The sequence below is a fragment of the Centroberyx gerrardi genome, chromosome 4 (assembly GCF_048128805.1).
Source record: "Centroberyx gerrardi isolate f3 chromosome 4, fCenGer3.hap1.cur.20231027, whole genome shotgun sequence".
NCBI classification, from domain to species: domain Eukaryota; kingdom Metazoa; phylum Chordata; class Actinopteri; order Beryciformes; family Berycidae; genus Centroberyx; species Centroberyx gerrardi.
In genome coordinates, this window is record NC_136000.1 from 12403611 (window position 1) to 12419621 (window position 16011).

A 16011-nucleotide genomic window follows, 5' to 3' on the forward strand; every position below is an offset into this window, starting at 1 on the left:
TGGTCCTAGATCCGACCAGAACTCAAGATAGAATTCTGGCGGAATGCCATCTAATCCAGGCGATTTGCCTCTTTTCATTTGTTTCAGTGATTCAATTAATTCATTTTGTGTTATTTTTGTATCTAAGGAGTTAGCCTCATCTGTTGAGAGCTGAGGTAAATTCAAATCTTCAAAAAAAGAATTCATGAGTTCGGATGAGTCATCTGTCTCACTTAGGTATAATTTTTGGTAAAAAATTTTAAATTGTTGGTTAATCAATTGAGGGTCATGCAGAAGAGAGCCATCCTCGGCTTGTACTGAAGATATAACAGACAGACGATCGTTATTGCGGAGTTTACTGGCCAGTAAAAAACTAGGTTTGCTGCCATCAAGATAGTGGGATTGCCTAACTCTATGTATTAAAAATTCAGACCTCTGTCTGAGGAGAGAGTTTAGTTTTAATTTAGTCATAGATAGCTCTTTCTCCCTTTCAGCAGAAAAGCTATTGTGCTGCTGACGAATTAATGAAGAATGACAATGTTCCAAGTTGTTAATCTCCTCAAGTTGCTTTCTATTTTGACCAGAAGCAAACGCAATTGAATTGTTCCGTATAAAACCTTTTGTGGCATCCCACAGGATTCTAGCATCAGAAACAGAGCCTTTATTAATGGATAAGAATTCCCTTAACCCTTTTCTAAATTGATTACCAAAGTCAATGTTTTGCAGAAGACCAATATTAAACCGCCAGCGTGTTGCACGACTAGGAAATGCACTTAGCAATAAAACACACAAATTAGCATGGTGGTCAGACAGTGACATATGTACTATTTCTGCTTTATGAACTCGATGTACCAATTGAGAAGAAATTAGAATATAGTCTATCCTCGAGAAGGAACAATGTCTACCAGAATAGAATGTATACTCTCTTGTAGTAGGATTGTGCGTTCTCCATATATCCGAAAGGGCATAATCCGAAACTAAATTCCGCAGGGCAAGAGTATTTGAGGATACATTGCTAGTCTTAGTTGTTTTATCCATTAAGGGATCCATAACTGTATTGTAATCACCTCCTAAAAAAACTTTAAACTGATTCATTTTATGAAGAATTTGATATAGAGATGAAAAAAAAGAATTGTCATATATATTGGGTGCATATATTGAAAGAAAAGCAATTTTTACCCCTTCAATAATGGTTTTCACATAAGCAATCCTTCCCTCCTGATCACTGCCTTTTCCTACAATATTAATTTTAAGATTGGAGCGAAATAATATAATTGCTCCCTTTGTTTTATTACTAGCTGATGAGAATGATACTACTTTAAAGATACTGTTCTCAACTTTAGTTACATCTTGTTGCATTAAATGAGTTTCTTGTAGTAATGCAATATCTACCTTTTTTTTATTTAAAACATCTAAACAGCTGCAGCGCTTCTTTGCTTCATTAATGCCCTGTACATTCCAAGAAAGAATAGATAAACCTGCCACCATTAAACTACTTTGATATAAAGGAGTAGATAGTAGTATGTAACATAGTAAAAAAAAGAAAGAAGGAAAGAAAATAAATAAATAAATGCATGAAGCACAACCCAACCTAATACCAGCAAACACCCAACCTCCCCTGCCCTCCCTCTCCTCCAGCCAGTTGCATCCCCCTGAACCCCAAACCTTCCCCCTTGACCCCACCCCCCTTCCTACCATAACCCTAACACAAGAACGGGGAAAAATACTGAGGTAATCCAAGTCAGAATTTATGTATTCAGAATCATTAGTTACCCCATCTTGTTGACTCCTTTTACTCCACATCACTTGCGGAGCTGTGACAGACTAGAACAATCCCCTTCACACGGTTCCCCATTCTTAACTCCCCTCAACCGAATACACTAACCCTTATTAATTATGGAATATATTATTAATAATAATAATAATAATAATAATAATAGTACCAATAATAACAATTACAATAATGACAATAGTGATAATCAGGGTAATAGTAGGCCTATTTACATTCCAACCCAACCTTGTAAACCATCGAAAAAGTGAGAACCCATATTATATAATCAACTGTACAATCAGCTAACGACCAACTGGTCAGCTGTATAGAGTCACTTAATTGTCTCTCATATTTAATCATAGACTAATCATTTGTGGGTATTTCTCATACCTGGTCGCCTGCCATAAATCAGTATTCAACTAGAAGTAACTTGTTTAAAGCTGGGAAGATAAACAGTCTTGTCCACTTCTTTGCAGACAGCCTACTGGCCTGCTGATGTTGATTCCGTCGCGGAGCTGGAGTTAGTGAGGGACGGCCTCACTTGCTTCTCATAGAATTCCATAGCCTCCGCTGCGCGAGTGAAGGAAAAAGTTTTGTTGTTGAAAGTGACCAGCATTTTAGCAGGGTGAACAATGCCGTATCTCAGATTAGCTTTACGTAGGAGTGCTTTAATCTCATTGAATTCGGCCTGCTGTTTCCGCAACTCGATGGTCGTATCGGGGTAGATGCTGATTCTTTGTCCTCGGAAATACAGTTTACCTCCCATTGCTCCGACCAGGCGCTGGATGGTGCGTCTCACCTCGAAACTGTGCAGCCGGGTTATCATGCAGCGGCTCCCGTCTTTGGCAGCAGGACCGGTGCGATGAGCAATACCAACCAATACCAACTTCTCACTATTTATATTCGTCTACGAAACAAATTTCAAGCATTTCAGCATAAGCATTTAGATCAAAATGGCTTTAAGATAATGAAAAACATACATCAGGTGTGTCTAAACTTTAGTGTATATGTATGTATTTATGTGAAAACGTCATCAATCACATGAATACAATGGCAACAATGCATGGGCAAAAATGGAACTCAACCACAGATGCATTCATTAACCACGAGAAGAGCTATAGATTCCTTTTTAAAAGTCACAATAGGCGGCTAATTGACTCATTACTCTCATGGTGTCTCATTGTGTGCATTTGTTGCAATGCTTCAGTGAATCTAGATCACATAATCACATGAGCTCCGGCAGCTCCACTGGGATATGACTGGCTCCCCTGGGAGAGTCCTCGCTTCTTGCATCTGTCATATTCTATCCCTGCCTTACATGCAGATACAAACTCACATGGACAGTGTACAGTGGTTTTTGTGTACCGATACAATAGTACCCATGCTAGTTGCTCGCTCATTGCCCCGCCGACACAAAAACACTTGTCACATTCATGCATGCTGAGACGCACAGTTGCAAACAGACAAATATTTCTTGGCCTCTATCACAGAACTCATAAAATAACAAGATTCCAGTGATTTTTGTATATTTATTTTTATGCATTAGACTGCATTAGAATGAGCATAGGCAAAGCAGGCTGTTTCTAACTAAAATATTCATCAGGCAAGTGGGAGAAGGCAACAGAACAGAAGGGAGCAGGCATACGGTGGCGGCTGCTTGCTCGTGATGAGAAGTCAGCCCCCTTTCCTCAGCCCTCCTGAGTGTTTGTTTTCTCTCTCAAGGTTTTTGCAAGATGGCCAACCCAGACATCTGCTGCTCAGATCCCTGCATTTAGTCCCCTTGACGTTAGAGCTTACTGATGGAGACACGAGAGATACATATAGGCCTACTGTGCATGATATATATACTGTATATATATCCTGTCTTTAGCCGGGAGATACTTGAGGTTAGATACCGACTATAAATAGTAAATGATTGCGTAGTGATCCATTACAGGTCCACGAAAGGTAGCACAAGGTAATCTATGAATCTATTGTACGTGCTGATATGAACAGAGCGTGTTTCCCTATTTAATTGTGATACTGACGTATTTGAGAAATTACATTAAATTGTTGCTCTTGTTCTTTTGTTCTCCTACAATGTGTTGTTATTCTTGAGTTGTTTAAGTTATCCTTGCCACAAGTGTTTGTGGTGAAAAGGCCCATGGGATCTCACAATAAGGTTAGCTGCATAGCAGGAGTTGGTTTGGAGGGGAAACGGTTGACTTGATCCCTGTGGTCGCTGTAAACAAAGGAGGGAAGTGCTCTTCCAGCCTGCTGACTGTCTGTCTTCCTGCCGCTCTCACTGCTTAGAGACAAGAAGACTGTTCCTGTTTCTGTTACTTTAGTGAGAGAGAGAATAGGTTTTGTGTTTGCCCTGGTGTTATGTGAGTGGAACTGTACCAGGGATATTGCCACTCTTGCCTCTTGTGCCACCCTCACTAACTAACCCGCTGGTGAAGGTCATGCAGCAACAAGCAACACCTGACAGCATGTGATCATACCTTCAGAAATAAGATGCCATGCTGTTTTGTCTCCCTGAGGATTACATACCAGTTTAGACAAGGAGACATATACAATGAAATTGTGATCACTATCTATTTAATCTGACTGCACCAACTGATAACAACCAGTAGATGGGAAAAATAGTCAAATGCTGAAAACAATTTGAGGTCTGTGGAAAATGGAGTATATTTCTCCTGGACATTATTTACACTATCTGTCTGAAAGTTGCCTTTTGTTTGCTGAGCGTGGCTGACTGAGTGATTGATGGCAAAGCAAGGCAGTAACAGCTGTGATTGAGCAGCTTTCCACAAACAGCATTGTGTATTTCTTCCTTTTCCTGTTTCTCCCTCTCTCCCAACTCCCCTCCCCTCCATTCCTCCCCAAGCCAGCCCTGTGCCATCAGTTAAGGCTTGGCTTTCTCATGCCAGTCATGAATGTTTATGTGTTCCTGTCAAAAACAGACCCCTGAAACCATGGCATTGGAAGGCTGATTCACCTGGTCACATGATCGCAACTGGCACAGACAGGACATGCACAAACCAAGACAGATTCATGTACAAGCACATCAGCCCCAGTGCTAGCAGGGAATTTAATGGGGCTAGTCTGTAACACTCAATCTTAAAGCTTTTAGGAGTTCAGGCCAAAGGGAGTCTTTTCTGAAGGGTTCTGCTGTGAGATCAAAGCTAGCAGCAGCCATGGGCAAGAGGAAATGTTTAAGAATCTCAAAAAACATCAGTTAAATATTCAGAGGTCTGAAACAAGACTGCAGTTTTTTCCATATCTTTCCCTCCTCCATTTCTTGACATTGTAAAATGAGTGCTACAAAGCTACTTGTGCTAAATGTGCTTCTTGTCCATTGGTGTGTGTGTGTGTGTATGCTGCTGCAATGTGCAAGCGCATACATGTGCATCAGCACCTTCACATATTCATGTGTAAATGTATAGTCCAGTGTGGTAACAGGCTTGGAGTTTAGGGCTACAGCCCTTGCTGCCTCCTGGAGAGAAAGGAGCAATCATGCCAGTCCAACCCAGCAGGAGAGTCTGGCCACCTGGTGCTCTCACAGCCTCGACCGCTCACAGCACATGGGCCAAGTCCAGCCCAGTCACTTTCATTAGTGCTGGAAAAAGTCAGTGTGTCTTGACCTATCTTTTATGATACCCCCTGCCTTGAGTCTGGTAGACTATATTTCGTAAAGAACTATGAAAGGGAGCAAATGAGACCTTTCGGCCCTCTGGGAATCAATATGTCCCTGAGGTAATTGGAGGTACAATAAGTTACGATTATTCAGAGTCTGACTGTTTACAGCCAAGACTTAAATAATTGTGAGATTGTTTGAGGATATCTTGTGACAAATGACAAATGAAAAGCCCTAATGCACGCTTTCCTTTCCAGCCGCTCTGTTTATGCTATAAGAGACACTTATAGCATAAACAAAAAATGAATAATGGCAAAGAGCCAGTCGTTTTGCCTTTTTAAGTGTTACTGGGTCCCATCATTATAGTCAGAATTTATAATAACTCAGACTTTAACCTCTGTTTAATCCATGAGGATTGTTGTCATGACATGATCTGAAATCTGGAATGTCATTGTTATTGAAAAGGTTCCAAATGTTGTGCTTAATAGTATTTACATGGTGGAAAATGGTAAAAGGCAAAACCGCTGTCTTAATCGTTCTAGTCTATCATGTGAATCATTCCATTTCATTCACTGTGACATTTCACGGGCTCCTCATGCAGGAAACTACTTTGAAATTGATAGTGACTTCCCTCCAAACACTGCCAGCCAGAAAATGAATCTGTCTCCCTGCCTTAGTGGTTTTCATGCTTCAATGTCTTAGTTTCAGTGATTCCGGGTCTGCAACACAAGAAGCGTTCTTGAGGGAGGAGGTGTTTAATGATGAAGAGAGATTGTTGATGTTATGGGGTTGATGAGAACTGAAGGCTTGGCATGAAGGAGTTCAACCTCACAGCTCTGTGCGTTACTATCTGTTCATGCAGAAAACTGGGCTTGTTTATTCCACTTGCCCTATGTGTGGTTTCTCCGGGGCAGTTTATTTGTTTTCCTCCTTGCCCCATGTGTCCTGTTTGTCCCCAAGCCAGAATCTGAAATTTTACCAAGGGGTCTGAAGTTAGATCCCTCGCATGCAACCAAGAAGGCAACATCAGTGGTTCTGATGTTGCCTTCCTCATTCTTTGTCTTTTTTCTCCCATAACTGAAATATACACTGAATGTGCAAAATATTAGGGACACTAACTCTTCATGAAGTACACTGATGAGTTGCATCCAGATAAAAAGCTATTATCGCTTATTGATTTGCCATATTAAGTCACAAAGGAGGCAATGAAGATGAAGAGAAGCCAGTTGAGACAATTGAGATTGGATTGGATTGTTCAAAAGGGGCTGCAACTCAATATCAGGAAGATGCATACATTCAGTGTACATTCTCTCTTTCCATTTTAGATAACTCCCGAGCTATCACCTTGTGCACTTGGAACTTCTTAGCTATGGGGAGCATCAAAGTTTAAAGGACCCATCATTCTCAAAAGCACACTGACTACACTACTCTTCACGCTCAAAACAACAGATTACCTTTTGTAAATCTTGTACTTTAATCTATTTTCATTATGGCACAAGATTGTTTGATCTCACTGTTACATTTATAGCGGGCTCAGAACTCAATAACCAGTTGGCACAGAGTGGCTGATATTGCACTGAACAAGGCTGAAGGGAATCTACTGGCAACAGTAGCATGTATTCAACTACATCACCCATGTGATTGGATTGGAACAGGAGAAGAAAACCTTGTTTAATTTATAATGAAAGCATATCCTCCCGCTTTTGAGTCGGAAATGTTCAAAAGGCCAAAATGCTTTTGCCCTCTAACTTTGGCCATGTACAGAGGCCTTGCTTTATTTGCTCTCCCACTGTGTCATGGCCATGTAGACCTGGCATCACTGCAGGCATGCCAACCACTAGAGTCTTAGATGAATCTCTGCCCCGCTGGTAAGATCACACAGCAAGGAAGTGGAGCCACAGGGTGGGTTTGGGTGGTCTGTAAACAGAGCTATATTTATATGTTTGTGAGAGGATCATGTGAATATGTCACTGCACCATGGAACAGTTTTAGAAAATCCGGTGGCCAGTCGTTTGCATTCCATTGCTCAATCATCTGTGATAAGTGATGCTGAGCCCAACAGATGTTACCAGGGAAAATGCTTTGGTATGTGTGTCAATATTGGTGTATGATGATTTTTTGTTGTGTGACAGTGGTTATGAAAATGTCATGAAATAGTAACTGTACTCTGTTATTGCACTCAGCTAGAGTGAACAACGACACTATGACACTGTATGACACACTAGGCTTTCAAATTGTTAAAATTGTCAAGATTCTCCCTCTAACTACTTCAGGCTTTCAGGATGACACATTGAGTATTACTTGGTGTGGGTGTTGCAAGGATTAAGCTAATTTGTGGTAAATAAGATTTTTTTTTTCTGCCAAGTAGTTGGTAGGTAGTTATTAATTCAGAAGACACTGGAAGACCTTGTTATTAACATGTCCTCTTAATGAGAGGAGGTGATTAAGATGCGCACATTTACAGTCTCTAATTAACATTTTAATGACTCTGTTTCTCTGCCACTCTCCCTCCCTTTCTTTCTCTCTATTGCTATGTTTAATGCCTTTCATTCCAATAGCTTGCTACAGATGTGTCATAAACATTAGATACACCTCCATGGAGGGTGCTTTACGCTTGGTGATGTGTTGTTTGTCTATTGAGGTGGCGTTTAGTCAAAGGTTGTCATAAATAAATACGAATATCTGTGAAAATGACATGATCTTTATTAAATGTCTCTTTATTTCTCATAACCCATTCTCTCTCTGCCCCTCTCTTTCTTCTCTTTGCCTCTTTCACTCACAGATCAGTCAGATGCTGGGAAATGAGATCAAGTTTTCAGTGCGTGAGCCTATCGGGCTGAGGTAAGATTTCAGGCTGCTCAATCACTCAATATCAGTTAGAACAGCTCACAGCAGAGACCATCAGGTCGTCTGTCTATCACCTCCAGTGGAATTATACATCTTCTAAACTTCTGAACATCAGCATTGGTTTTCTCTCTCTCTCTCTAGGGTATGGATCCTCATCTCAGCGGTGGCTTTCACAGTTATGGCCCTGATGGTAAGTGTTACTTAAGTTATCGACACACCAAAACGAATTAGTTTCACATTCATGATCCAAACCTTAGTGGCCTCTATGAATTTTTCATCACAAAAGTCTTTCATCCATTTTACAAAATCACTGTCCGTATAAGATTTGGTACAATTATGAAGGACAAAAAGCACTCCTTTTAGGAAGTTCAGGAAAGGGCATCCTCTCTATATATGGAAATTATGTTATGTAGGCCAAGCACTGTGTCACTATAGACTCTTTCTAACTTATCAGTGAAGGACATCTGGAGGAACAGCTCAGTCTTTGTCTGCCTGACCACCTTGAGGCTCAATATCCTCAGTGTAGAGCGGCACACACAGCCATGCCAACTGGCAAACAGGAAGACGTTGTCCTCCGTCAATGCTGCTGTATTTTGGAGGCACAACAACAGTTTTCTGGGCATTTGGGGAGAACAGAATGCCGCTGTGCTGATATGACAGAGTTGTGTTGTGCTTTTGTCTTCCTACACAGGCCCTGGTGTTTCCCAACCAGCTCTATGAGGTCGTTTTTGAGGAGGAGCTCTCCACAACGAGCATCTCCATCCGCCTTTATGGAGGAGCACTGCTCAGTGAGTCTTCCAGCGCTAAGACGCATAACAACAAAGACAGGCACATAAATGCATGCCGCAATTCATGCTCCCTCATGCAAAGCTGCAGTACAGCTACTCTGTCTCTGCTGACATACACACTTGCAATATACAGTATTTATTTATATGCATGCTAAAAATATATGCTCTGGTACTGCACACGCTCTCTCCCAGTCATGCAATCAAATGTATTCGTTATAATTCGCACATAAGTACTCAGAAAATGTACAGAAAGCTGTCTCTTTGCTCTAGCTGTACGCCTGAAGGCTCCATAAAGAATTCAATTCAATCTGAATCAGTTTTACGTATCTAGAGTTCAGTATGAGAGCACCACAGGGGCACAGAGACCAATCCTCCAGAGTGTTTGACAGCAGTAATTCCAGTAGCCACTGTTGCTGTGCCCCCATACTGTATATCACTTCTAAGTCCTATGGGAACGCAGTGGGGGATGGCAGACCAGTGTGTGTGGGTTGGCCTGGAACTCTGAGAGGAGGCAATATATTACTCTACATTAAAATTTCGCTGCTAACTCACTTAATCACACATTAAACTGAGCTTTTTTCCTCTCCACTGCCATGCCATCGGCAGCAGACAATAGATGCTCATAAATGAACTCGGTAATTATTGCCCCAGTGCTCTGCTCCCTCTCACGGAGAAATTATATTGGAGATGTAAGTGATTATTTTAATGGCCTTAGTCTGAGACAAGGCAGTCAGGCAAGTCAGTGAGTCAGTCAATCAGTCAGTAGTTACGGGGTTTGTGATGGGCCTGTGAAGAGGGACGAGGTGACTGTGTACAGCGAGGCAGGCAGCACTCAGGTTCCTCGCTGATGGGAAAATAAGTGTTGGCTAGGGAAAGAAAAAAGGGAGAGTGCAAAGGCCCATCATGCATTCAGGAAAGTTTGCCAGGTTCTCACTTTCAGCATAGTTAGAGCACAACAGAACTGTTACTGTCAGCGCCTCCCTCCACGTTGCTAAATTTACATAGGCCTGGCATGTAGAGGGGGTCTGGAGGAGGAAAGGGGGCGGCCCCATTGTTAGCACAAAATATGTCATGCACATGTCATGCCTTTTTCTCCTCTGGCTTCACCAGAGGTTTTTGGGAAGAACTGAGGCGAACCCACACATTCTAATACATAATATGCATAAAATCCTTATAAATCTGAACAAATCTTTACGGCCCCCTGTATGATACAGGGAATACTGTAATGCCAAAGGAGAGATAAACCCTTAATAGCATGGCACTGTGGAGTAAGGCGCATGAATCTAGCAAAACCAGCTTCCAATCTCGTGTGGCTGACAAGAGATGGGCCCCTTTATTGTAAATGTCAGCAGGACTATGGGGATTAGCAAGAGGATAGGGTGATGTCTTACAAGACAGGAAAAGGTAAAGAGGGAGGAGGATGGGGTCTCATCTCCCACACAGATGGAACCTGGCAGGGAGAGGATACAGTCCCTCAGCCCTCCCACCCTTCAGCCCACCCCCACCCGTTCCCATAGCCTAGATAGGTTATGTGTGTGTGGGTGGGAGCAAAACACAGGAAAATCAACCTAGAAGGATGATGGGGGAAAAAAATCATTGAGCACAACCTCTTATCAGAATCAATGACTCAGAGCAATTAACAAAATCAATATTCCAATTATTACTGTGTACATGGCAGCACACAGATCACAGTGTGAGTGCAGCTACGAGAATAATTGCTCTCACATTGGTTCTGATGAGGGAAATGTTCTTGGGCATGTAGGAGTCTTCTTTCCTGAGCTTCATCTTTTTCTCTCTATTTTCCTTCCCATGCCCCTGAACCTTTCATTTCCCTCAACCCCGACGGTTTCCAGGCCTGGCCCTCATCATGTGGAATGGTCTCTACACAGCCGAGAAGGTCATCATCCAGTGGACTCTGCTCAGTGAAGCCTGCTACTTTGCTGTCCAGTTTCTAGGTGACTAAATCTTGATTCTCTACCAGTTCTAGGCTCGGTTGCCCCTCTATCCCTATTACAATCGGAGCTTCAGAGATCCCTGTTTTTACCTTAAACAATCAGAGAGATGGCACTAAACAATGGAGACAATTTATATTTCCTTTGTGTTGATTTATATACTCCAGTTATATCCGATCCTTCCCAGTCTCTAACCAGAGAATGTTACTAATTCATGTGTTAATACTGCCATCTTGTGGTCAGTATGTGGAACCACAGCCCTGCATTATATTTGGGTTTGCACACTCCTGGAAAACCTGGAAAAGTCATGACATTTTAAAATTGTTTTTTTCAGGGCCTGGAGAAGTTATGACAAACTATAAAACTATAAAAACTATAAAACTTAGTGATTGTTTTTCTTGAATACTGTGGCTGGCTCCGAAACAGTCTAGACCTCCCTGTTGGAGGAAAATATTGTTGAGTTAAAATAATATGATTTTTAATGTGGAAAAGCAAGCTAATGCTTAAAGTTAGTGTGGCTGATTGTTTCTTTTTAGTTCAGTCTCATTAAAATTTGGTCATGGAAATTTGAAAAGGAGTCATGGAAACGTTTTGGAATTACATCAGTGAAAAGGTGTGGGAACCCTGTATTTTAAACCATTCTCCAAAGGTTAATAACTGAAGGAAAACCCTGGACATTTTACCATTTACAGAGACAGTGAATTGTAATATGTGTTGCTCTGTGGTTTCAGTGACATCCATCACCCTGGTGGAGATCGGCACCATGCCGAACGCTGCCGTCCTGCTGCTCCTGAGTCGAGTGCTCTTCCTGGTCGTCACCCTGGTCTACTACTACCACCTGGGCCGCAGGCCGAAGAAGATCTGAGCTGCCTGCATGCTATTGCCAGGGAGGGGACAGTTGAGCACAGGTCGCAAAGTGTGGGGTCAGAAGGTTTGGAATCTTGTTTTATGGGGGCTTGGAGCATTGCTTTTCCACTGGGTGCACCCTGCCCCCTTCCATGTATTCAACAGATGGGCACAGTCTCACAACCCAGACTCTACAAGAATGAGAAATGACCTCGTAGTGAAATTACTTTTTCGGTGGGCTGTGAGATCAAGCCCCTCTCGAGACACACTACTTCTATGTGCAGTTCTGAGTGCTGTTATTGTAAAGAAGGGGATAGCAGTCTGTAGTACAGTGTGTCCTTGTAGCTCCTAGTCATGTGATTCGATATGTACAGAGTAATTTGAAACACTAGACTGTGTTGTTCATGTACAGCTACAGGAGTATTTTTTTCCAGATTCAGTATTTAGTGTGATCTGTCTGATAAAAAGTTCCATCTTAACACGGCTTCTTACATCACACTCAAGGACCAAGAGTTTGTGCTTTAAATAGTTTCCTCTTTGACGCTGTTGATGTTAATTCATACTATGTGTGCTAAAGTGAAGCCTGAATATCTGTGCTCTCGCATGCTTCTCTTCCAGCGCTGCAGTGAACACACTGAATGGAAAAGCATCGACCATGCTTGGTGTATCTGAAATTTAGACAAGAGGGAGGAGGATTCAGGTGCGATCAGATAAGCTAAAATGTGGATGAGTGACAATATTTTGTCTTATACTGCTGACAGCTTCCTTAGTCAGCACACTGAGGGAACTCCTGAAGGTCAGTTTTTATTCTCAACCACCCGCATCAATCAAATTCAGATCTAAACTACCCAGTAAGCAGCACAGAATCTAAACCTTTTTCAGGGACAACTGACTTTTATATTCTCGGAGTATCAGTCAAGAGGTTCTACCAAAGTGAATAAGAATTATTTTGTACAGATTATTTACACTGAAGAGATGATTATATGTAATTTTGATAGATAGGTGTGTGCACCGACTCATACAAAAGAGGCAAATTGCTCTCTCCTTATATGAAGCTGTGTGTGCACTGGCAGGCGAGACTGTTGCCTGCGTGATCTTACAGAAAGTTGTTAATTCTGACCTTAACTGTAAGCTAATGTCACAAAAGCCGAGCATGTGAGTGTGAACTTAAGCTGGTTCCTCATTAGTGATGTAGCACAGTTTTTTACATACAACATATCCTTAGTCTTGCCTTAAAACTACTTAAAAGAACAGTCATTAACACTGCATCCTATTTCTTGTACATATGTAAATAAAAGTATTTACCACCATTCGGTGTTCTCGTGAACAGAACAGGGAACTTGTTTATTATTAGTTAAATGGTTTTCAAAGGTTAATCTTTCTCTTGGAAATTCTTTTATTAATTGATTGTGTCTGGAGTCTCTTATTTGTACTTATTGAAGTGACATTTGTGTTTTGACATCACATTCTGCATGCAATATAATCTGCTGTAAACCGAAATATAGAGAACTTAGTAGCAAACCCCCTCACAACACTGTAATTAGTATGCAATGTTGATAAACATCTAAATGTAACGGTGGTGAATGGATGTTTTAGCCAAAAATGGAAGCAGACATAGCTGAGCTTAAAAAGGAAAAAGTTATTTGTGTATCACAGAGTGAAAGTATATGTGGTTAAAAACAGACTTTACCCAAAACCTGACAGTGACAGTGTTCATCCACTGTCGGCACCAGTCCTTTCCTCTGTATTAATACGTTCTCTCTACCTCCCAATGCCCGGACACGTTCTCAGGTACCTGACGTTCCAGCTCCGTGTTTTAGATCCTTGCCAACAAATGCCATTTTGCCAACTTTGCTCTCTGCAACTCAAATCCTTTAGTACAAGGCCAGTCAAAAAGGCATTCTACAGACAGTTCGCTCATGTTGTTACTTAACTTGAAACGTCATTACGAGTTGGACAGAGAACACAGGTCTCCTACAAAGGTGGTCCATATTGTTGCAAATGACCATGTTGAGTCCTGCCCTAGAAGGGAGTAGTCCTGTGCTCAGAGTAGTTGTGGGTTTGTGGTTCAGTTAGTCCAGCGCTGAAGGCACATGTGCCTGTTGCCCGGGTGAGCGTTCAATGCAGATAGGGAATGCGAAACATGGGTGAGGTCTCCCATGCTCCGGTAAAGTAGTAATTATCCTTTTTGCAGTGTTTAATTAGACGCAGCTTTCCTGACTGACATTGTGTGCCCCAACCTACTGCTCTGCCCTCAGCAGCATGGTAATTATGGAGTTCAAGAAAAATATCATTCCATTTCCGTCGATACGTGAGGCCTCAAATCATCAGCCTCGTGAAATGTTCAAAGGACTGAGGAGCAGGTTATTTTAGGAGAGATGGGCAGTTCTGCTATGGGGGACAGGCAGAAGAAGGGAGGCAAAGAAATGACTCTAGCATCCTCCCAGTTCTCTGCCGTACTTTGATCTTTTGCACATTTCTGGTTTAGCATTGATGAAAAGGAGTAATACTAGGAGTTGACCAAATTAGTACGATATTACACTAGTAAGTCATGTCTCGTTAAAAAATTAGAGGAATGGTAGGTTAAGCTATTCATTCCCTCTCATTAGGATCCAACCTATATTGTACTGTTGTGAATAACATACCAGGTCAATTTGTTTCAAGCTGTAGCATCAAAGTGTTTTTATGTATATATGTGCTATATTGTACCTCAAAAAGGAATTGTTATGGATTTCCATCATTTAGTTTGAAATAAAGAATACTATTGTTTATTTTGGAGACTCCAAAAGTGATGCAATGAATTATTTATTTGTTGTGCTTTCTGCTAGAAATATACGCTCTTCCTGCCAACAGCGCCATGCCAGAAACTGCAGCACATGCCTGAAATCATGCCAAGTGTAATGGCAATGTAAGGATACTTCATATGAGGTTTATCAAAGGGGTTTATCAAGCGTAACACACAGAGGCACACACACTACACATGCAAGATGCACAACATGCATTTTCAATTAATGACAAGGGGTGATGAATTCGTAATTCTGGACAATAAGCTGCTGTCCCCTTCATAATTTCACCTGGAAAAGATGTTTTAAAGTACAGTCATGAGTTCTGTTGTAAGTTGTATCAACCTCAAATTTCCACTAGGGTAATAATGTATTCATCTAATGCTTCTAACATGAAACCAAAAATGTTCACACAATGATAACATAATAAGCATAAGGATGAGAAGAGCTCTCCACTAGATCCAAACATATATCAATCCACTGTAGTCCTCTCTATGAGTATTTTGAGATTTTCACTCTTAGGCCCAGGCATACACCGGTGAACACATGCATGCAAACACTCATACACGTGGTAGCTGACAGCCCTAGCCTAGAGCAGCCCAGAACAGGATGCCCTCAACCTACCTTAAGTAACTTTGAAAGTAGAGAGCCTTCAGCTAAACTTATAGATGAATGCAACAAACCACATATCACTCCACAGCACAGCACCTACAACTGATATTTACTCCCTGACAAATCTCAACAGATAGAAACTAGAGAGCTGTTATGTAATCTATCTCACCCATTGTTTACTGTTTTCTGTTTGGGTGTCATGACATGATCACCTTTAGGTCTGCTGCATGCAAAGGTTCACTTCCAATCACTCTACCTGAAAGACTTGTCCCATCCCATATCGCTCTCTGACACACACACACACACACACACACACACACACACACACACACACTGGGCAAATGGTGAAAAGGGAGATTAGGCAGGAAATGTGTGTGGTTAGGGTTGTTTATGGGCAAAAAGCTCCCATGTGGCCCTGTATGCATTCTTCCCGTACTTCCCGCTTAATATATTGAATCGTGGTTTGTTTTTGTAGTCATGGTGGGAACAATATTTTTTTTCGAACAACTTTCAATGCATCTTGCAGGATGGGGTGTAATGCATTTTGCCCTATTGACCCAGTAACATATATATATTTCCTGAACTGCTTTGACATAGACGTAAGCGAAACCGGTTGTCTTAAATTGCACAAAAACACAAATGAGTGCAATTCTGTGTTTTTTTATTTATTTATTTATTTATTTTTTTGGAGTGGACAGGAAAGAGTTAATGAAGTAACCCCTGTCTGCCGCACGGTGGGGGTGTGAACACTTTCCCAGGCACACACACACTCACTCATTCACTCACCCACCACACACACACACTGCGCACACAC

General features: G+C 41.5%; 1 protein-coding gene across 2 annotated transcripts in view; it reads left to right on the forward strand.

The window, feature by feature from the left end:
* tp53i11b (tumor protein p53 inducible protein 11b) overlaps positions 1–14583 on the forward strand; it is a 41310-nt gene extending 26727 nt beyond the window's left edge. For both annotated transcript variants that reach the window (XM_078282887.1, XM_078282888.1), the window contains 5 exons: positions 8152–8210; positions 8358–8406; positions 8908–9004; positions 10858–10959; positions 11688–14583. In XM_078282887.1, coding sequence (XP_078139013.1) covers positions 8152–8210; positions 8358–8406; positions 8908–9004; positions 10858–10959; positions 11688–11821 — 441 coding nt within the window. In that variant the 3' untranslated portion in view covers positions 11822–14583. The remainder of the gene's footprint in view (positions 1–8151; positions 8211–8357; positions 8407–8907; positions 9005–10857; positions 10960–11687) is intronic.
* The last annotated feature ends 1428 nt before the right edge of the window (positions 14584–16011 follow it).